Source organism: Hakea prostrata, chromosome 1 (genome assembly GCF_041222555.1).
Source record: "Hakea prostrata isolate BN-2017 chromosome 1, UWA_Hpros_2, whole genome shotgun sequence".
Lineage (NCBI taxonomy): Eukaryota > Viridiplantae > Streptophyta > Magnoliopsida > Proteales > Proteaceae > Hakea > Hakea prostrata.
In genome coordinates, this window is record NC_142600.1 from 24341857 (window position 1) to 24366062 (window position 24206).

The 24206-nt window shown below is 39.2% G+C and overlaps 1 protein-coding gene across 1 annotated transcript in view; it reads right to left on the minus strand.

The window, feature by feature from the left end:
* LOC149028411 (ion channel POLLUX-like protein, putative (DUF1012)) overlaps positions 1-14287 on the minus strand; it is a 104853-nt gene extending 90566 nt beyond the window's left edge. Inside the window, exons 1-2 of the mRNA XM_089136384.1 lie at positions 14042-14287; positions 4652-4728 (exon numbers count right to left, since the gene is read on the minus strand). Of these exons, the coding sequence (XP_088992510.1) occupies positions 4652-4728; positions 14042-14127 (163 nt within the window). The 5' untranslated portion in view covers positions 14128-14287. The remainder of the gene's footprint in view (positions 1-4651; positions 4729-14041) is intronic.
* Between the last annotated feature and the right edge of the window lie 9919 nt (positions 14288-24206).

The following is a 24206-nucleotide window of genomic DNA, read 5'->3' on the forward strand; positions in this document are numbered from 1 at the left end:
CCCTCTTCCCATGCTTTCTTTGCTCCCCCGACTCTGTTGGACCATTCCCCTTGCCAACTTCATATCCTTAACCCCCCTTCTTTTGGCCCCAAGCCCTTTAAATTCTTTGACATGTGGACCTCTGAAGCCTCTTTCCTCACTACTATGAGTACTATCCAATCTGTTTGGCTCCACTGCCACTCTCTTCCCCTTGTTGCCTTCGCTCGTAAGCTGAGAAACACCAAATTTGCCCTTCGATCCTAGAACTCCTCGTCTGTTGGAAATATTTTCTCAAGAGTCTCTAGTTGTCTCTCTGAGCTCTCTAGGATCCAAACCCTCCTCCAAAGCGACACTCTTCACCCTTCTCAGGCTAAGAAGGAGAACTCCCTCTCTTTAGAGCTCTCTTCCATTCTCTCTTATGAGGAGAGCTTCTTTTAGCAAAAATCCTGCATCAAGTGGCTTAAGCTAGGTGACTCCAACATGGCCTACTTTCACCGAACCTTCCAAGCTCGCCGTAATCTCAACTCCTTTCCCTGTTTGCTTACTAGTAGTGGCTCTTGGATTTGTGACCCCTCTAGTATCAAATCCGAAAGTCATCTCTTTCTTCTCCAATATTCTCTCTCCTCCCTCTCCCTTCCCGCCTCGCCCCCTTCCATCCTCAATAAATTTGTTGACCCCTCCCTTCATGGATCCCTCTGTTCCATTCCCTCTTTTAAGGAAATCATTTAGGTCATTCGATCTCACAAAGCCAACCGTGCCCCTAGCCCTGATGGATTCAGTATGGGCTTCTTCCTAGCCACTTGGTATTTCATCGAGGAGGACCTGGTAAGGGCCATTCATAGCTTTTTCTTAACCCTTCCCAGCTCTCTTCCATCAACCAAACTTTCATTTACAGATCCACAAAAAGCCTAGAGCCTCATCCCTCTCTGATCTTCACCCTATCTCCCTTTGCAATCTCCTATACAAATTCATCTCCAAGATCCTCGCTAACTGGATCAAGCCGATCATGTCCTCACTGGTTAGTGCTAACCAATCTACTTTCATCTCTGGTCGTAGTATCTCGGATAATATTCTCCTTTGTGCAGAGATTGTTAGAGGTTTCGACTGTGCCACTCACTCCCTTGTGGCCCTCCTAAAGGTTGACCTCCAACTTTATCCATTGGGACTTCATCAACGAGGTTCTCTCTGCCATGGGCTTCCCCCCCCCCCACTTTCGTCCATTGGATCAAAATCTGCATCTCCACCCCTGTTTTCTCTATCATCATCAATGGCTCCCCTGTCAGCTTCTTTCCTTCCAAGGTGGGAATCCGCCAAGATTGCCCTCTTGCCCCCTATTTCTTCTCCTTAGCTCTAGAATTTGTCTCCTGCCTCCTCCAAGCCAAAACTAATCAACTCCTTATCTCTCCCATCCCCAAGTGCAAAGCCCTAAAGCTTACCCATCTTGCCTCTAACGATCTTATGATTTTCTCCAAAGTTGATCACTCCTCTATCCTTTCCTCCTTCGAGTCCCTCTCTGGTCTTCGAGTCAACCTTGAGAAACCTACCATCTTTCTCACGGGTGTCTCAAATTCTATTCGATCCTTCCTCCTCCTATTCTCTGGCTTCAAACAAGGGTCCTTCCTCATTACCTATCTTGGTCTCCCTCTCATCCCTGGTAGGCTCACCCGCCACCACTGCTCCCTGATGCTGGACCACATCAGGAAAAAGCTCCAACTCTGGAAAGGAAAGCTTCTCTCCTTTGTCGGTAAGGTGGTGCTTATTGGATCGGTTCTTCAATCTTCCTATCTCTACTGGTGTGGAATTTTCTCCCTTCCTAAATCCTCTATCCACACCATGGAATCCCTCTTCTACGCCTTCCTCTAGAAAGGCCAAGAGTCCTCCCGCTTCCTCCACCCTATCAGCTAGTCCCATACCTGCCGCCCAACCTCTGAAGGAAGCCTTAGCATCCATCGCATCATGGATGTCAACATAGCCTGCCTTCTGAAACTCATTTGGAAAATTGCCTCGAAACAAGACTCCATCTGGGTTTCCTAGGTCTACTCCTACCTTCTTAAATCGGACTCCATCTGTACTTCCCCTAACCCCTCTAACCCTTCCTGGGTCTAAAGAAAATTCATCCTCCGCCCTAGGGCCTTGCCAGCTATCTCTATCGTAGTATCTTCAAGATCCTCCACCTCTTTTTGGCTTGATCCATGGCATCCGATGGGCATTTTGTACTCTCTTCTCGGTCCCCACTCGGCCTATGATACCCACATCCCTAGAACCTCCCTCCTATCTTCATTCATCACTAATGGTTCTTGGTCCCCCTCCCCCCACCCAAACCTCATGCACGTCTGGGATTCCCTCCCTTCCCTCTCATCCTCTGCTTTTGACCTCACCATATGGCTTCCTTCTCCCACCAAAGCCTTCACTTCCTCTTCAGCTTGGAACCTCATCCGATCCCCATCTCCTCATGTCCCCTGAGCCCCTTTATTCTAGTTCAAAGGCCATATCCCTCGCCATTCCCTTACCCTTTGAAGAGCCCTCAACTTAGCTCTCCCCACCCAAACCTTCCTTATTAGCCGCCACATCTTGGTTGACCCTACCTACATTTTCTGTGGGAAAGATTCAGAGAACTTCGATCACCTTTTTTTCTCTTGCCCTTTCCCCTGCTTGCTTTGGTCTTTAGCCATCTCCTCTATTTGGCCTTGGTCGAGGCGCCCTCGTGGTTTTGCTAGTGATTGGAATTGGATCTTGAGAATCTTTTTGAGTTCCTCTATTTGCGACCAAGTAGGTAAGCTAGTCTTTGGAATTACCATCCACCACTTGTGGTGGGAGCGCAACCTCAGGAGATGGACCTCGAAATCTTGCCCCTTAGACTTGATTTGGAAGGCCATTTGTTTTGATGTTTCTCCTAGGCTTTTGTCTCTCCCCCACCCCCCAATGGCAAATTCCCCAAGGACTCGACTTTATTGTTAGATTCTAGGGGCTCTCTACTACCTTATGATCCTCTTCTTGATCAGTTCCCCCCCCCCTCTTTCATCTTTTTTGTATCCTCTTGTTGTCATTTAATATATTATTTATTCACCCAAAAAAAAAAGATATTATGCCAAATATCATTTAAGTAAATGTTTTTATACTATTACATTCACATTTAAGTTGACTGTAATTTTGTTCAAGAGAAGCTACAGCAAGGATTGATATCTCCCAGTCATGTCCATACAAGGGAAAAATTAGCAAATCTATTTACTAAGGCATTGGGGAGCGCAAGGGTTGATTATATTTGTAACAAGCTCGGCATGACCAACATATAAAATCCAGCTTGAGGGGGACCATTAAAGGGCATTTAAGGGACAAAATAGTCCCATCGAGAATTAGTGCCTGGTTAGAATTTGAGAAGGACTTCTTATTTTAATTCAAGTTGTAATCTGTTTTAACTTTCCTAGTTTCATTAGGCATGTAATTAGATCATATAAACAAAGATACAAGACATTGGAGGCTTCACAAGTTTTCTGTGAAGCTCCACGGCAATATCGTGGAGTCTTCCTCTCTCTTGCTTCTCTCTTTATTTACTTTAACTTCTATCTACAAAAGATTTTGTTAACCGGTTAGTTAATTCTTCCATGAAGCCTCCCTATATAACTGCGTAGGTTTTGGTTTAAATTTACCGTGTTTGCTCAAGAAAGATAGGCATAAATGCTAAAAGGCACTTCACAAATTTAAATAACATAACCTCAAAAGAACCAAAGCAAGGATACATAATATTAAAGAGATATTTGTCGTATGTTAAGCAAGGATATATAATATATGATATACAGAAACAACATATAGAAAAATTCATTTAAAAAAAAAAAAGCAAAAATATCTAGGAGGAATTTTCTAAATAATTACAACGGAAGTCGATCTTTATTATTTAGTAATAGAGAAAATGTTACTACATACTCTAAATCATGGGATTAAATCACATTTCAGCAGAAGGCCATTTCAACCAGACCAAACATTGTATTTTTTTTCCCACCAAGCTTTTGCTGGGCCAATTTTTAGACCAAAATTTTTTCAACTTCGAATGAGTCAACCAAAATTTCCAAAATATTGCATCTTTTTCATTACAACATACAATCTCATTTTGGCCTGACCAGAATGTATGAAATTTTGTTATCTCAGTCAGTTTCTGAATTATGCTCTGAACAACCTTCATATATGGTTGCAAACTTGCAATACTTCTGATGCAATCCTAGACTGCTGGATTTTCTATGGATGTAAGTAAACCAAGGAGAAAAGAATCAAAGCTCCAAACTCACCAAGTGGATCACAGTTTGGTCTTCAAGTCCATATTTCACCTGACATATAATAATCAAATAATCACTTACTGTGTTTGTCAGTTTATCTCATTATGTAAATATTAGACATAATTTTCCCTCTATCCGAGTTGTTTGTGTCATCTTCCGAAAGACATCATAGCTCATGAATATCTTTTAACCTTTTTAAATTAATAGCCCATAAAGAAAGTAGAAGAGCTTCGTACTTGGGATCAGTTGTAAAGGATCTGTCAAAAGTTCAACTTAGGAAACCTAACCAAGAATATGTTTAAAAAAGGAAAAATTAAAAAAAAAGCATGACATCAAGCATAATATGCTACTATGCATGACAGCATGAGTAATAATTTCAAAATTCAAAAAACAGCGTTACTCACCTTCAGAATGTCTCCAAAAGGAGCATGCATGCAATGCTGAACTTTGGGTCCACCGACATTGTATCATAATAAAATTTCTGGAAGTAAGATATCTTGTCAATATCAATGTACAAGTGACTATAATTGTCCAGCAAAAATCAATAACCAAAATTGCAGTTCAATTTTAGAAAGAACTTCGGTTAAGTTATATAGCTGCTAACATTTTTAGAGCTTAAGCATATGATCCAGCAATAATTTCATCAGATTACATTGTTCACAACAAATATTAGGGAAAATTTCAGGCACACCCCAAAGATAATTGGTGAAAAGCATGGGCATCCCAAAACTATGCCAAATTGGCAGTCACCCCCTTTTCCATTAGAACCGTTAATTAGTTAGAGAAAATGACAAATATACCCTTAGTTGTATTATTCAATATCTTATCATATAATATAAAATGATGAATGAGGAAGAAGGAACACATGGAGGAAGAAAGAAGATGAAATTCAGGATTCTATTTTTCCAAGGGCAACATTGTAAAGTCACAAGAGATTAAGGGAAGTATAGGAATTATGAAATTATCTCACCATGACTTAACGGAATTTTGTTAACAGAGTGTACCATTGTGCAAATTTAAGAAACATTTTGGGGTGTCTCCGATATATTTGGGGATATTTGGGGTCTTTGCGCTTTTCACCAATTATCCAGGGGTGTCCCTGAAATTTTCCCTAAATATTATGATACTTCAGTATTGATGTAGGATGCAACCTAGAGACTGAAGTTTTCCTACAAGAACAAGCCTAAAGTAGGTTTCAAGTACACCTACAGGTGGTATAGTTAGAGGGTAGCAACATACATGAGGGATACTGCACTAACAGTAAGCAATGAACAATACATATATATACATGCATATATATGTATGTATGTATGTATTGACTTGGATACGATAGGCATAAGAAGTCAAGCAACACTTAATCAAGTAATAGCATGCATGATCTTTAAAGAATCCTAAATTGTAGGAAACATAGAAAAATTAAATCCAGCGTGAAATCATACAAGTGGATTACTCTCGCCCAATTAGAATCTATTGCAGACTAACTACCCATATGTTTCTTTGCTCAGTTGCTCGGTATAGTCTAATTGATTGATTGATTGATTGATTGATTGTTTGTTTGTGAATGTTTGATGGATTGACTGTGATGAGCACATTTATGTGTGAAATCTTAGGGCATAAAGCATGCATTTTACACACTTAGAGTGGAGCTACCTTGGGTTTTATGTTGTTTTTGCAGATTTTAGGACTTTTCAAGATTTAAGCAAATATTTGGAGTTTTGGGTATGAATCATGCAATTTTACACGTCAAGAGGTTCGTTCAAATTCTCAAGTGCGAAAATGGGCCTGATCTAGAGCATGATGGGCTAGAGATGTGATTATGGGCCAACTCCAAAATATTTTAAAGATAAAGAAGCAAATTTTGATCTACGGCTGAGATTAATTATTAATCAAATCTACAGAGATATTATTGAGAGAGTCCTAATGGAGAAAAGAGTCCCTGCATACTTCAATATCTTATTGATTTGATCAAAGAAAGAAAAAGAAGAAAAAGAATTATATTCAGAGAAGGAAGAGGGAAAAATCCCGTTTTTGAATGTCTCTGTCCAATTTCGATCAAGCCCTTCATCGAACAGTCATCCAGTGTCCGATCGAGCTGATTTTTGTAGGAGAACTTCACGACTTCTTGATCCTCAAATCCAACGGTGGAATTGTGCATTTGATCTCTCCAAGCCAGTCCGATTAGTACACCAAAACCCTAATTGGTTGAGTCAAATAGGAACTCTGAGTTTGATTCAAATTCTGTCAAGATTCATATCCCATGTAAACTCTATAAAAGTAGAGCATACTCCATCAAGGGAGAACGTGTTTTAAAGCTTAAGAAGAACACATTTTCTTTTCTCTTCAGTTTATTTTAGGCTTTCTTTAGTTTTCTTCGATTGCTTTCGTGAGATTTTAATTTCTAGAATGAATGTTTAGGTTTAATTTTTCTATGTAATGTAATTTCAAGTTCAAGTTCAAGATCAAGTTTCAAGTTTGAGGATTCGTTTTTCTCTGGGTCTAGCAATTGCAGATCTAGATCAAGTTTCAAGTTTGAGGATTCGTTTTTCTCTGGGTCTAGCAATTGCAGATCTAGGGTTGGTTGAGATTCGAATCGTTTGTTCAATTCTTTTTTATTATTTGAAGTTTAAAGATGCAAGTAAGTAACCTTCTTTAATAATCTTCTCTCCCCCCTCCATTCCCGCTTCTATCTACCCCTCCATATTCTTAATTTAGGATTTACTTTTAGCATTTATTTATTGTTCTCCCTTCCCCTGGGTCCTTGATCAAAGATGCCTACAATCTTGCCTCTCTTTGGTTAAGGTTTCCTTTATCCTATTATATTACTCTGTTATTTACTTTTTGCAATTTACTTTCAGCGTTTATTTATTGTTCTCCCTTCCCCTGGGTCCTTGATCAAAGATGCCTATATTAGTGCCTCTCTTTGGTTAAGGTTTCCCTTTTCCTTTTATTGCTTTGATTATTTCCTTTCTGCAATTTTTTTTTATCTAATATCCGTTCCCCCGATCAGTGGAGTGTAAGCTATGGCAAAGGGTCCACAGTCAAAGTCATTATAATTATACTCCCCTTCCCTAGATCCAGAGCTAACACTCGGATCACTTCCCTTTTATTTTTATTTATTTATTGTTCGCACTTTTTTCTGCCTTTTATTAATTATGCGTTGGTTATGTTTGCTTTATTTTTCGTATCAATTCAATTGCATTAGATGTATGGATTAGGACCGCTCGTTAATTTAATTAATAAGTTAAAATCTTTGAATCATTGCACTCTCGCATTATCATTAAGAGGTTAATTCTAAAGTGGCATATCTCCTTGAGATCGACCTGTTAGCTACACGATATCGTGCGCTTGCAGTTATTTTTAATTTCACAAACAGACTGCTTGGTTGGTTTAGTAATTAATTGATTGATTGAGCTAGAACGTTGTTTAGCATTTTGATCTATCCTGTTTTGGAGTTCTGGTTCGATTAAGGGAGGGCCGAAGGCCCTAGCTATCCCTTCCTATTCCTCCAGCAGTGAAAGGGGTAGCATGGAGTGATCTATTTGTGAATAGCTCCATTAGGGGTTCAGCAGAGGGTCTGAAGCCAGAGTTTATTCCTCCAGACTCCAGTCTGCAGTGATGGAGTCAAAGGAAATGCTTGTGATACAGCCGCAGTGGAAGAAAAGAAAAATGGAGGGGGCCATTGGTATGCTACTTTCTTGGAGGCAAACCTTCTTTCCTCCATGCAAAGGAGTATGCTTTTCATGGTTGTGGAGGCGACAAGGCGAGGAGAGGCAATAAAAGGCAACGAAAACCAAGGCATCGTCTTGACCTAAAAAGGGGTCTAGGCACCTAGGTGGACTCTTTGACAACCATGATGCTTTTGAAGCAATGGAAGCTGTCTGGCAAGGTCCGAAATTTCGTTTATCTCACCATCTCGCCCTTTGGCAAGATAACTAAAATACCAAAATTTCACCAAGATTTCAGTGGAAATTTGGAAGAAAAATTTTTTATTTCAACACAATATTTCGGTGGATTTTTTTTCTGTTTCAGACATCCAACCTAATTTGAGGCCAATAAATACAATGGAAGTGTTATTTTTGCCTAAAACCTAATTTAAGTGGTGTTCTTAATCAGCACATGTCCTGCTGTATACCGGCGAAACATGTTCGGAACATGCATTTTCACGAATGTAAATATGGATATAATGCAAAACAACATTAAAATTTTCATTAATGCAACACAAGTAGAATTCATATGTCGGGCTGGATCCATTCCCTAAGTCATGAAGGAGTACTCTGAATATTGGACATAAGCAGGTCATGACATGGTACAGATAAAGTTATCCATATAGTCCATCACTAGCCTTCTGTAGGTACCATCATCAACATTAAGTAGATATCCCACATTAGGGAAGGTGTCATATGGCCATGGACTATAACATGGTCATAAAACTGGCATAACTAGTTGTGTTGGTCTTGATGGATATCTAAAAATGGAGTTCACAAATGATGCACCTGATCCATCTCCATACCCATATGCAAACATGATGCTGGAACCAACAGATGAACCATCATACCCATATCCATAGCCATAAGTCTTGTATGGTACAGCCCTTTGGAATTTTAATAAATTTCATTGAAATTTCGAGATTTAGGCGAAATTTCCAACATTCACCAAAATTTCACCGAAACTACCGAAATTTCAGCAAGATTTCGCCAAGATATTGAACTTTTTCATTTTGGAGCCTACTTCATTTCGGTACTTACCAAGATGGTGAAATTTCACAAAATTTCATGCTATGCTGTCTGGTACTGTTACTGATAACTTGTTACAAAGTGAGTTCTTTTTTTTCCAATTCAGCCTAGAAGGAGATCAGACAAAGGTACTTGAAAGAGGACCCTGGCTTGTGCAGAAGAAACCATTATTGTGAGACCTTAGAGTCCAGATGGGGTGTTAGAGCATATTGAGTGGTCCTCAGTGCCAATTTGAATCTCATTCCTGAGTAATCTATTGAGTGCAAAAGCTAGTGTTATCGGGAAGCCTTTGATGACAAACTAGATGACCAAATCCAAGGACAGGGATGTCATACGCTCATCTGGGTGCAGAAGTGGAAGCTCAAAGGAAGCTGCCGTCTTCAATTCCAGTCATTGGTACACAGGGGGTTTTGTTTTATCAGCAGGTTCAGTATGAATCCAGACCTCCTCTTTCTACTGTGCCCCAGGTGTTTGGGCATTTTATAGCAAAATGCCTAAGCAATTGGAGACGAGCAGTTGAGGACCCTTTTGGCTGGAGGGTAGTCACCCAATTATTGCCAATTGCACCTGGAAATTGAGGGAGGAAACAGGGAAAGGCAGCGTGAGAAGGAAAGAGACGGTGGAAGTGATGTGGCAGATTCCAACCTAGGGATGAGCAACAAAAGGAGGTATACTGCACAGGAAAAGAGGAAGTCCCATTTGGAACAAAACTTCTTTGCAACCCTTGCAGAAATGCAAGAGGAATTAGTGGAGGAGGGAGAGATTATTGAGGACAATTCGGATTTGAATTTTAGGGTTGAACAAACTCAGGAGGAGGAGCTGGCATTGGTGGGCCAGATTTTTTCCTCTCCTCTTCCAGAAGATGGGATTCTGGGTAATTTGGAATCTACTATTATCCTTGCTAATAGTACCAGAGGGCTATACTTCTTTCCACTTTGGTAAAGTGAGACTGTAAGAGAGCAATAAAATTCAACGGGAGCCCCAACTCCAAAGAAAAGAAATGAAAAAGAGCAGAGATGGGGAGTCAAGAAAAAACCAGAAGCACACCTGCCATCAAAACGTTCAAGTAGGTAACGTAACACAATGTCAGCCACAAATAAAAATGTTTTATTAACACTATTTACGGTAAAGGTTCTGCTAATTTTCACTCTTTTCTATAAGATTAGACCTTCCACCAACGATAAATGAAGGCAACTGGTAAATTTTCAAAACAATGCCCCTGAAGTGAAAATAAGACCAATCAAAGAATTTCATTATCCTTTCTGAGATATTCTATCTTGTAGGGACAGAAAAGGCACAGATACTGTACAGAATACATTATTTACCACCATTATTCTCCTATTCCAAACTAATACAGACTCAGCTGTAAAGGGCTTTAATCCTATGAGGGTCTTTTGAGTGCAGAACACCCAAGTCCTAGACAGGATGAAAAGAGTAGGTGTATTCATCTGTCAGAACTCCAGAATTTGGTTTCTCTACATGTATTCTCAGCTGGAGAGGAGACTAGACAGTCCCTGTTTGGTACCGCTTCACCTAAAAGCTTGAAATGTTATGGCAGGTCAGTGTCAATGTGTCAACAATCCCCACACATACAGCCCAAGATCATATGATCCTTGCACATGGATCTCACATGGCATTTTGCACCAAGAAAAAAGAATGTCTGCGAAACCCTGTCTGATTCACTTCCAGGAATCTGAACACTTGATCTCCCTGTTCCGGTACAATGTTCCTACCCTTTTACTTCACCTAAAAGCTCAAACTGCCAGAAAGGGCAGCATTGATGTATATGAATAGCGCTACTCCACTACTCTAGTATGTGGAAGTAAAAGCACTTTGTCTTGCCCCACAAACTGCATCATTTGGGCCCCTCAAGAAGACTACAACAACAACAACAACAATAAGCCTTGTCCCAACTAAATGGGGTCGGCTACATGGATTCTTGCCCTCCAATCAGTTCTGTTCGAGGCCATGCTAGATACAAGGCCTAAGCTATACATATCCTTTCTCACCACTTCTCCTAAGGTTATCTTAGGTCTACCCCTAGCTCTTCTAGTTCCTTCAATATGGATTATATCACTTCTCCGTGTAGGAGCATTTATAGGTCTCCGTTGAACGTGACCATGCCACCTCAAATGACTTTCTCTAAGCTTATCACTTATGGGAGCAACTCCCAGACCAACTCTAATCATAAGACCTGTGTTATTGATGTTGGGTTGGTCATTTCAGAACCCAATGGGTGTGGGCCGTGTCGCACCATTTTTAGACTCAAAGAATTATGGCTTTAAGGATGTGGAGGCTGTGAGCTGGACATAGAGTACATTTCACAAATACCAGACAACTTGAAGGCAAAAAAACATTTAAGAATTTTGTAGTAGATGGTTTTCATTTACAGCAATACCTCCAATAACCATAATCCTCTCTCTGAAATTAATGCCTAAAATTTCATAAAGATGATGTGAAGTTTAACTATAGCTATTGACTAGTTTTTGCAGCTTTGCAGATCATTGGAATAAAAAAGCAAACCGCGATGAGTCTACAGATGTTGGGAATGGATATTATACAGCTCAATAACAAATATATCAGAAGACAATTATGTAAACCAATAAGACATCCATCAACTGCTGGATTTTTTCATAGCCCCATGAAATTGAATCTTAGTAAGATTTCAAAAACAATGATGACAGGAGGTACTCAAACACATACACAAATATATAAACTAATAAAAGTAAAATGGGTGTGACTCTGCAAAATTTATCACATGATATGCAGGTCATCATCCAATATCAAATGCTTGCCCAGGCCTGGCAGCATCATAAGAGAATAAGTGAGAACCTGCTTGCTTGTGCAATACCATTCTCCAATGCTAGTTGTAACAACAACTCAACCTTATCTCTGCTAAATGGAACAGTTGCATGGATCCATTTCCTCCAATCAGCACTACAACTTTTAAGCTATGCATGTTTTTCCGTACTGCTTATCCTAAGGTCATTTTACATCTGCCTGTAGCTCTTTTATTTCTGAAGCCTTGTTATTGGTTTTCTATCCCCAAAGATGATGTTGCCTTGCACTGTTATGGGTCTTTATATCAAGATAGAGCCTCTTATGTGGTTTTCGTTTGGAATGATGGTGGTGTCCTATCTAATGTTTTGCAGGTGTTGACACTGACATGTAAATATTCGGAGTGCAGGTGCTCACGATTCACAGTAGTTTTCTTTTTTGTATTTCGCAGAATCAGGCTCTCTATCAGATTGGACCCAAGTTGGGCATCAGTCGTCGACCTTTTGAGTAGGAAGACTGTTGGGTCTTGGAAGGTGCAACATTTGAAAGGTTCAATCCTGGTCCTTCCTAAGAAGCTACACCAGCATGAGTTTCAGCATGTCTGGAGGGAGCAAAACCAGGCAGCCAATTATACAACTTATTTGGTATCAGGATCTCTTGAAGTCATTTTTACCCTTATGATGTTTCTCGGAGAAGCTGTGTAAGTTTGTTAAGGATGAGTGGACATATAATATTTCAGCAAGATTGTAGTACAGATAATCTGTTTCTATCTTGTTGATAGGGGATGCCTTGCATTCAGGGTCTTCCTTGTTTCCTTTAGGGGCTATCCAAAGGAACCTCAGTAGGCTATCTTTCTTTGTTTATTCCTGTTTTCTTTTTCTCATTTTTTTTATTGATTGACCTATTTTTTTTAAAAAACGCTTTCATATAGCCTCTGTTGAACAGGCTATGCCATCTCAACTGCCTTTCTAGTAACTCATCGTGTTTCAAGGCTACTCAATCATTCTTTAGTTTATCCTTCTTAGTTTGCCATCCATCCATCTCAACATCCTCATCCCTATCATAGTGAAGTTATCCATATGATCCTTCTTAATTGTCCAGCATTCCACACTATCATTTGGAATACGTCAATCACACAAGACTAGATTCAACTCTCCACTTTCTCCATCATATTTTAATTTTCTATGAAATATCATCCTCTATATCACCACCTTCATTTATGAATGAGTTCAGATGTTTAAACTTGATCACTAAACAGAATCTACCTCGTCAATTTTAACCATCTCATTATCCATCCTACTGTAACTAAGTTACAGACCATATACTCTTCCTCTGGTCTACTTATCTTCTGAACTAGTGATTCCAAGGCTGATCTTCATGACTCCAATTAGGCATCAATCCCTTTTATCATCCACCTAAACAAAAGCTAAAAAGTTGGCATAACAGCTTCGTCAATTGCATCCTTTAATAACTTTATTTGAGCAACTTTTGGAATATATAACCCTAAACACAGGCTAAACCTTAAGATTATCCTATTAGCTTATATATTCCAAAAATTCCTCCACTAAAAGTAATTAAATGATGCAATTGAAGAACCCTTTATGCCAATTTTTCTAGTCAGCTATAAAAGTCTAGTTTGCCATTCCACTGTGTGTTTATAAGATTTGCTGAAAAATAGTTGACAGACCATTATGCATTAGATGTAGAACAATTGAATAATTTTCAACAAACTACACCAACTTCGCCTGAAATACTGAGATTGCCTCACTTTTAAGCCTCGTCAGGAAGCACTTAGAATCTTGGGTCGTCGTCTACGCTCTGAAATCTAGAAATAGGTACCCGTCAGGAGGAGGGCATTTCTCCTGGTATATTAAAACAGAGATAGACATCAAAGTACACACATCCTATCTGTACTCGATTTATAATTCTTCAAGAGAATCCCGTGAAGAATATAACAGTGGCTGACATGCAAGATTCTCCTTTAACAGGAGGATTTTGGAATTAGCGCTTTAATCCTGCACCAACTCATCCAGAATGGAACTAGCATCTAAAACCCATACTAACCACCCATTACTCGAAGCGCAGGCAGAACCAGAAACATATCAATAAAGATTGAAGTCTCCCTAACTCGAAATGTTAACAATGAAAGAGTAGCAGTAAAAATGAACCAATGCTGGAAATCTCCGTCCATTCAATAAAAAATAAAATAGATATTCAAAAGGAACTCGAAGAAGTAAATACAAAACCAAGCAAGGAAATTAAGGAAGAAATCCATGACATCACCTCTTTGAAGTAGAAGAAGAGGAAGTTCTGTACAACCTCGGAATCGGTGATGTCCAAGAAGTCAAGCTTTGCACCTGACTACTCATTTTCCAAGCTTACGCGAAGTGCCTGCGTATCGTTCTGGGGAGGGTGAGGAGGTCGGCCAGAAAGGCTCTGCCTTAGTTGCAACTTACAAGGAAGGGCAAAGAGAAGTTCATGATCCAAGGCACTTGCATTTGGATCACAGATATCCCAAAATATGCCCAAAAAAAAAAAAAACCTGACCACATGTCAAAGGCTGGAAAGGACGGCGAGAGAAAGTGAAGTTTCGTTTCATTCTAGTGTACGGGTTGAATCAGACTCACGAGTAAGCCAGGGAGCCAGACTTTCAACCTGGCCCACATGTGCTACCTGCCATGTTGTAAGCTTGTGGCTGTGCTTTGCTCGTCCGACACGGCGGTCGGGGTTTCCAATGCCCGCGAGGAGCCCATATCGTGGAAACTACAACTAGATGACGTTTTGTCACAGACATTTTCCTTTCCCGGTGACGTCACAAAGATGATGTAGTTAGAAGTATAAATATATAAATGACACGTTGATAGTGTGGACTGTGTGGTGATTAACGTGAAGAAAGTTTACCCGAAGGTTTACCAAAAAAAAAAAAAGTTTACCCGAAAAATAAAAAATTTAACGTGAAAAATTAGGTCAAATATGCTCTTGCAGAAAGATAGGATTCAAGTAATTATACAAGTTCAAGATTCTCTCCCTGAACCACATCTACCAAGCGGGGGCACTTGAGAAGAGTTTGGATCAGCGACCCCGATGGGGAGCACTTATTACTGACCACAAAGAGCAGTGGGGCCTACGGTGAAAAATATTTTTTAGAAGGAAAAAAAAACTTTTTTTCACCAGTGGGACCCACTGATTTTTGTGGTCAATAAGTCATCAGAATGCTCTCCCGACGGGAAAATGATCCGGATTCCACTTGAAAGTTAGGTTGGCATGCATACAGAAGTGGGTGCACCAGTTCACTTGTTAGATGCTCACCACACAAGCACGCTCTAAGGAGATAGAGGATCCTAACTTGTAATTATATAAAGGTAACTGAAAGTCTATCTCCACTCATACAAGAAAATTCATCCACCAAAATGGTCCCACTAACCCCTCTAGGTCCTCTTAACCCAAAAGAAATAATAAAATAAAAAAAACTAGGTCCTACATATGTCCAAAGTTACCCTTGTTATGTCCATATCACCATCCCCACACCTCTTGTTGAATGAGTGGAGGGCAAGGATTCCTAATTACAATTGAGTTATGTCAAAGATCAATTCTAACCCTTTTGTTGATTTGTGCTTCTCTCAGATGAGTTAACCAAAGAGCATTTAAGACAAAGGTCGTTCTTTGCAAATGGTATCATTTTGCCGGATGAGGCGAAAGTGATGATTAATGCTACATTAGAGATATGACTACCTTGGAATCAATAGGCTTTTAGATCAGTAATTCAAGACAACTGTAAGTGTAAGTGCAATTTTAATAACAATACCACAAATGATGACATTAGATTTTTTGGAAGAGAGATATTTTGAAAGCACCACCAAATGATTCTCATTCAACCCTGGTATGACTCAGTTCATGCAGCTATAAGGTCATTATGGATCTGTGGGAATAGTTGAACCAAAAGCCTAGACACCCATGTTAACCAAACCAAACCAAAAAAAAAGAGAGGTGCTTAGTATGCATTTGGTAAGGTTTTTATTGTAGAAAACCAGTTATTGTGTAAAACCATTTTACATATTCTCATTTTAAGAGATGGTTTGTTTATTTGGAAATGGGCATCTGGAAAGCTTCTTATGGAAATATTTTCCAATTGCACCACCGAATGAGAATTCTTGTTTTTGTGCAAAGTTACGGGGCAAGAGAGCAAGGTAGAGGGGTATACAAATAGGGTGGGGGTGGGGGTGGGGGTGGTCCAAGAGACCCTTACTGTTGGGACCATTTTATCAAGTTTATATTCCCTCAACAAAACATATATTACTGTACATGTTTTGCAAAAGCCATTTGCCAAACCAATTTTATAATTGTTTATTCTTATACATTTATAGAACAAAAGAACGAACAATTTTAACAAATACTACCACTCATTTTTCTACCATTTGAAATATAGAATAATGCCTCAATTGTACTCAAAAGAATGTTAGCAAAATTATCTATAGTGTGTATCATACACATAAAATATGTTATAGATGATGATGTTTCTCAAAAAACTAAAGTATGATGATTGAAATTGGGGGATGCAACTAAAGTATCGTGTAACAAACACAATGTTTAACTTTAATTCATTTTGACTTTTCATTTCCCTTTCTTGTTTTTTCGACATAAAAATATTAGATTTATTTTAAAATGAAACTAATTTTATATTAAGTTTCAATTTAGTTTTTTTTTTTTAATTGGTTCACTTGTGTGTGGGCCCATGAGTTAAAGATTATAATCAGCCATGCATGATTTTGAATATGGGTGGTGAGTTGGTTGGGAACATCAATTGAAATTGACATGGTAGCCTTAAACACCTTAAGGTTTTTTTATTAGATAAAATTTACTCAAATTCAAGTATAGGTTACCAATGACCCTAAATTTCTATTCGTACCTTCGTGATCATTTATGGCTATTAAGTGCGGTTAAAAGCTTAAATGTATTAATTTCAATTCATAGCCATAAAGTCAATATGGTAATTCATTTTCCAATTAGTGGGAAATGTTGGGTCAAGATAATTGATTCTATGTTAGTAGATAATTGATTATCCTCATAATGGAGAAGTGGGTCAACACATTTGATTGGGTTCAATGGGCATAAAATTTGGTGTTGGGTCTAAACAAACTTAACCCTACCCTTGCATACGCAATATACTAATATATTCATATTATACACACATTGCATTATTGTTTGCTTGCGCTTAATTTCTTGTCAAGTTTTTTTTTTCTTTTTCCCTCTCTCTCTCTTTTTCAACAAGAGCTTTCTATAGGGGGAGTATTTAAATATATATGTCGACCCACATCTCTTTACTGAGAGATGAGATTCTTAACCGTCCTACTAACCCTCTAATTTATTGTAAGTAAAGGTAAAGGTTTATCATCTTTCTTAAGTCTACCTTACTTTTTGTGCTTTAACATTTTATTCTTTTGAGGAACTAGAAAAACTACTTCATCTTCTCGTTGGAGATTGTCTTCTCTTGGAAGTAGTGATGTTGAACAACATTTAACAATAATGTGCAATAACCTTAAAGGCAACACTCAATGCATGATTTAATCTCTTATATTGGTGGCTTGCTCGGTTACAACATACAGTTCTCTAAATAAACCAAAGATGTTCAAATTTCAATTGTATTGCAATTTAATTTCTGAGTATTTGGGGCCTATTTGGTTACACGAGTCTGGAGATTTCAAATCTATGGAGTCATATTTCATAAAATTAATTGTTTGGTTAATTTGATTTTGTGTAAATTTCATTATGAAAAATTGTTTGGTCGACATGATTTTTGTGAATGCTCAAATGTTTAGTGTTTTAATAGTATGAGGTGAAATCTCTCATTACCCATAAATCTACATATTCACATTTTTAGTATAAAAAGATAAATCTCTAAATTTCTTTTCTTTTCTTTTCTTTTTTGCCAAAAAATCTATAGATTTCATAAACCTAAGGACTTTCACAACCAAACAAGTATAAATCTCGTATTCATGAAATCTCTGGATTCATGTAACCAAATAAACCCTAATACAATCTCTTGTGTGTGCACATGAATTGAGTGGAAGTTCACATGGTCCATCAGTTGGGTGGTCATCTATATAGATGTTTATATCTGTGGTCACCCTTCATCATGATCCCCACATTTCCTAGGCTTCCAGAAGTGGCTGGGGGTGGGGGGTGAAAAAAAAATGGATGGTGTGTTTTTTTTATGCGAGGATAATGTTCATGTATGAAATTGCTTCAGTCCTGTACATTAAATGCGCAAGAAAGTCATGCAAAATTTTAGTCCGTTGAATTTAAAATTTCGATCGAGATTTCCATCCAATGGCTGAAGTTGTTTGGCATGATGGTCTTGAAGCAGGACCCGTTCATGTATGTACAGGTGGTCCAAACCCACATTAGGCTAGGTGGTCCACAGGCACTGAAATAATGTTAATGGATGGCCTTTGTGGTTGTACGGTTCCAGGCTTCAGCTCTTGCTTTGTCAATCGCCACTTACGGTACCTGAAATATCTTCTCGGTTGATAACTTTGGCACGTGACTTTTCACAAATCAGGGATATAATTGGGCTGAGCTAGGGCTTTTTACATATGGGTCAGGTATGACAAGCCCAATCCAGATGGTCCATCCATCATTTATATTGTTAGTAGACCAGTCATACCATCAGGCCAATGAAGTTTCCCAAACTTTGTAAACGAAATGGCTTCCAAAAGTTCTCTCTCAACCCCAAGTTGAGAGAGGGACGAGGGGAAAAAGGGCCCCGCCCCCCCCGGGGGGGGGGGGGGGGGGGTTGGTCTTTGCCTCCGTATGTTTGTATTTAATTAATATAAAGTCTCCTTTTCTCCAAAAAAAAAAAAAAAGTTCTCTCTCAACCCCAAGTGGTTGGCAGATTTTGATTGGGAGCCGCTTAGAGCAGCCGATGGCCTAAATTTATTATAAAGTTTAGATTTAATCTGAACCGTTTAATTACGTGATTCTCTTAAATTTAACCATTTGTATGTAGATTAATTAGACGGTATAGATTTATCTGAACAGTACGTTGAATCTGAGCCGTCGGCTGCTCCGAACAGTACATTTAATGCGTTGATCCCATTTGGCTCAGTTGATAAAGACAAACACCCACCTCAGAAGAGATCAAAACTTTAAATCTTTAGAATGAAATTTGTAAATTCATTTAAAAAAAATATTTATGGAAGTCATGGTTCAAATATTTAATATTTTTATAATAAAGATGAAATTTCTAGATTTCATCTCATGCCAATAAATTTATAGATTCACATTTTTAGTGTAAAAAGGTGAATCAGTAGATTTCATGAATCCAAGAATTCACACAATTAAACGGATATAAATCTCCCATTTGTGAATTCAGAAATTTTTCATACAACCAAACAGGCCCTTTAGTGGTTATGTCAAATAAATCAAACTATGGTCATGGAGTCGCCTCAAATCCTACTAAATATTTCTAGATTCTCTTCTAAATTGTGTATCCCTTACCGTGAAGAATCATTTTTAGTGAGTAGCTAGGAAAGTAATAGACATTTTAACCGAAAGAAAAAAAGAAGGAAAGAAATATACAATGATACCATTGCTTTAAATTACATGGACCTCCATATAGTTTGGTCCAAAAGCTAATCCTATTGTTTGGATAACTACATTTGCAAAAAAAAAGGTAATGGTGGTAATGATCGCTAGTTTGGGAAAATCCCTTTCCTAATAAAGACTCAAACCACTCTCCCATGGATCTGGGCTTGTCAACGATGGAGCTGCCAACGGTGCCCCATTCCTCCAGCACCAACCAATTTAAGGGCTTGCATCTATGTCATTGATTTGGGTTTTTCCATTCTCAGCTGGTGCTTTGGAGTCTAAAATTTCAAAACCCTAGTCAAACCCTAAGACTTCTTAACTCACCCAAGCCTAACCAGGGCTTAGGCTGAACTCAAGGTATCTCGGTCGATCCCAATCTAACCTGACCTTGATTGACATGATGGGTGGGGACAGTTTGATTGTAGTGTGACTTGCATGCTGTGCATTAAATGCGCAGCATGTGCAGAGCACGGTCGAGATCGAAATCTCGACCGTCTATCTCGACACCAAGACGGAAGGTCGAGATCGAAATTTCGGTCGAGATTTCGATCTCGACTGTGCGCTTCACCGTGCTGCGCATTTAATGCGCAGCACTGAAGCACAACCCGTTTGATTGGGGCTGGGACAGTTTGATGCATTTATTTATTTTTTGGGGAGTAATGGGGAAATCTAAATGTACAGCTTTAGAATGGAGTATTGTTTTTTTTTTTTTTTGGTAAATAAGAATGGAGTATTGTTCTTTGCTTCAGATGGTTCTTTTATTACAGCAAGTTAATATTATATTTATTTCTTAACAATTACAGGTAAAGTCGAAACTATTTGTGACGGTGTTCTTGTGGCTACTCACCATGGTCTTTTCCCCTTTATTGTTCTTTCAAATTATTTTATGGTTGTAACTACTCTTAATGGTCTTCGTGCTACTTTGAATTAAGTTGCGACAACTGTTGTAAATGATATTCTTTCTCCTTTAGATAATAATTTATTGATTTATTGTCGTTTCATTCTTAAATCCTTTAATAACGAGGATCATTTGTTGGCCAAAGGGGCTGTCTTTTTTTTTTTTTTTTTTTTTTTTGTGACCAAACTTTCATTTAGACAGGCTGAGCCTAGGGAACAACAGTACAAAGACTTTGTAACCAAGGAGAGGACGAAAGCCACACAGTGTTGCCTGAAAGACCCTGTACTCTCCGGGCTAGGATATCAGCAACATTGTTGCAACTCCTAGGAATATAAGAAAAAGATACAGATAAAAAAGTAGAACCAATCTTCCTCTCCCTAATATCCTCCACAACATATTTGATGCATTAGGGGATGGGATATCCATGGTTTTTTCTGCATTTGATTAGCTCTAGGTTGTCTGATTCCAAGTGCACAAGATCATAAATCTTTGCTATGGCTTGAAGAACACCACTTCTAAGCCCTAAGGATTCCCCCCACCAGGATATTATCAAAATGAGCAATATGAGATGCTGCGAACAAAGGGCTACCTCTCAAATCTCTTATAATGAAGTTGAGTCCTCCTACTTTACCTCCACTTTTAAGTGTTGCATCTGTGCTAATTTTAACTGAACCATGAGGAAAGGGAGTCCATTCCTTTGCCATGTTAACAGAAATACAAGGTCCCTGAAACGTTTTGCTTTTTGGATTTAGAGCAAATTCCATGGTTGCTTCTTCTGCTAACTTTGCAACTTCCATCGGAGACCATGATCTCTTTCTAAAGATGAGGTCATTTTTGGCAATCCATAATTTCCAACACATCTAGAAACACAAGGAGTAAAATTCATGGGCTCTATTTTTGGGCCTTTGAATACATTTTTTTAGGTTTTTAACCCAAAGTCGCTAAAGATGTATTTGGGTTGGGCCATGAGCCAAGCCTATATAGCTAAGCGAACATGCCACCCAACATGCCTTTGCAAAGGGGCCGTTGAAGAAAATGTGGTATGTTGACTCCAATTCCTCCCCACACCTCAAGCAACCTTGCTCACCTTTCATATTCATGCGCCAAATTGCGGCTCCAGTAGCTAAGCCATTTGCACAAGCTCGCCACATAAAGTGTTTAACTCTCGGGATGGTTTGGCATTTCCATATGAATTTGCAAGTGCTGGTCTCAATTTGTTTCCAAGTAGGACATGCTGAAGATGATGCTTTCTTGGCCGAGTTTTTTTCCTTTGCATTAGATAAGGAGTGATACACTGATTTGATTGTGAGCTTTTCATCCTTAGATCCAGCCCAAAATAACTCATCATCATGTGGGAATAGACTAATGGATCTAGAAGCTGCTGAATCAAATCAACTTTTCACTTTCTCTCTTGAGGATCAATTAGATCTGAAACCCATTGTTGCCCACACCCTTAGGCCTTGGATGATTTAGAGTGTAACCTTGAAGTCCAGAGACCCACCTATCACCCCAAATTTGGATAGAGTTCCCAAGACCAATTCTCCATACTAGATGAGGTAATAGAGCCTTCCTTTCTTCAAAAATGCTTAACCATGCCCAAGAAGGTTGGTTTCCTTTCTTAGCATGGAGGAAGTCACATTTCGGGTAGTAGATGGATTTTATAAATTTAGCCCATAATAAGTCCCGTTGTGACCACAATCTATAAGCCACCTTTGCCAACATTGCCACATTTTGTAGAGCCAAATCTTTAAGTCCAAGACCCCCTGTCTCTTTTGATGTACACAACCTCTCCCAAGATACCCAATGTGTTTTAGGTTTTCCTTCTTCCACTCCCCAGTTAAAATTTGCAGACTCTTTCCTCATATCATCATGGATAGACTTTGGAAGCAAGAAATGGGACCCAACAAATTGAGGCATAGTCGTGACAACTGATTTGAGTAGAATGTCTTTCCTTACATGTGACAAGAGATTAACTTTCCAATTTTTGTGTGACCCTATCCGCAACATATTTGAAATCTTGAGCTTTTGATGCCCCTGGTTCCGGGGGAAGCCCAAGGTACTTTGTTGGTTGCTTAGTGTGACACTTTTAGTACCCTAGAGAACCACCTCACAAATTTCAAAGGGGTGTTAGGGCTAAACACCAAGTTACTCTTGTGTAGATTTATGGCCTTTCCACTAGCTCTACAATAACTATCCAAACTTGATTTCAAGTTGCAAATAAGGTCTAACTTAACTTTTGAGAATAATAAACCATCATCAGCAAAGAGTAGATGTGAGATAGGAGGGGACCTCTGTTTTATGTTGATTCCTTTTACTAAGGAGGTTATCTCAGCCTTCTTTATCAATGCACTTAAGCCTTGGGAACACAAATGAAATACTAGGTTTTAAGTGGTTCCCCCTATCTAATTCCCCTAGATGGTGATATTGGAGCACTAATGATTCCATTCACCAGAAGTTTGTATGAAATTGTAGTAATATAGCTCATGACCAATTTTGCTTCTGGGTGACGAAACCAAGCACTTTCTAATCTAAAAGGACATTTGCATCAACACTTTGCACCCATTGTGTCCACGATTAAGGGTTGGTGATTCGACCCACATGTTGGCATAACAAAAACACTAGCATTGCAGTACAAACACCTCCAAGCTGGGTTTTAGATAGCCTTATCAAGTCTTATACGAATGGAGGCAATACCTTTCCTTTTGTTGGACCAAGTGTAATTTGGACCTTTTAAACCCAAATCAAGCAAGCTGCAAACATCCATCATGTAACAACCCCAATATTTCTAACCGAGAATCCATATTGCAAGTTCGATAACCCAAAGGTCAAGTCGGATTAAGTTGTGGAGTGTCCGGAAAGAAGTCCATAATCCATACCCTGAACCCATGGATCATTCTCTTGATGATGAACCTACCTTGCTGGGAAGTTGGATCCCTGGTGGAAGTCAAGAGTTGTTTGGTGATGTTCAAATTGAAGGTAAGACCTCCTCCATGTGTTGTTTAGGGTTAGGTTAAGGTTCGGAGTCAACCCCTTGAGCAAAGCACCCAAGTGTAGCAATGTACAAGGGGGCGATTGCTTAAGGCGGTTGATTGGCCCAATCAACCGCCCAAAGCAATCGCCATGATCTTGCGGGATTTTGCCCTAATTTGCCCCCTGTCCTCTATAAATAGCAAATCTCGTGTTTTTAACTCATTATTATATTCGAGATTGCTGTTGTGGATCGGTTAGGAGGTAGAAGACATGTGCTAGAAGGTGAGGAAAGTGTGGATTGAGATCTGGGTCTGTTTCCCTCGTCTGTCTGCAAATCTGGTTGAGGTAAGTGAATCCCTTCACTCAATTCTCTTCTTCCAACTTTGGATTGGTGTAGATCCGACTCCTTTATGTTGGGGTAACCTAATTGTGATTGGTTATATACCCTAATCAATGTGTTTGAGAGGATCCTGTCCGAAAATGAATCCCTGCATTAGAATAAAGGATGGATCTAATCAAGGGTGATTGAAGCTGAATGACCCGTGACAGTGGTGACGTGACTCTATTTCATCCTATAGCGATAGCCAGTCCGTGCGAAGACTTAGTGGTCCACTGTTGTTCATGCAATGGTAAGGTTGCATATGTTAGGGTTAGGCTCATGGACATCCAAGGAGCGGCCTGAGTGTCGTGAGGAGTCATGAGAGCTTTCCGCCCCAATAATATGTGGATGACCATAGGGTTAGGGAATGGAGTCCAACAACGGTAGCCAGTCCATGAGGGTTCTCATTCCTAGGTTGCAAAGGATACGGAAACGAGTTGGTTGGTGCTATAGGGGAAGTATCTAGACTTCATATAGTGTGTTAACAGTATGATTTTGCTTTTCATTAGAAACCTCGACATGCGCCAGTACTCATGCCAATGGTCGTGGTAAGAGAGTGTTGACTTAAACCCCAGCCATGGAAGCCTGATGAGGACTTGATCCCTTTGTCCGAG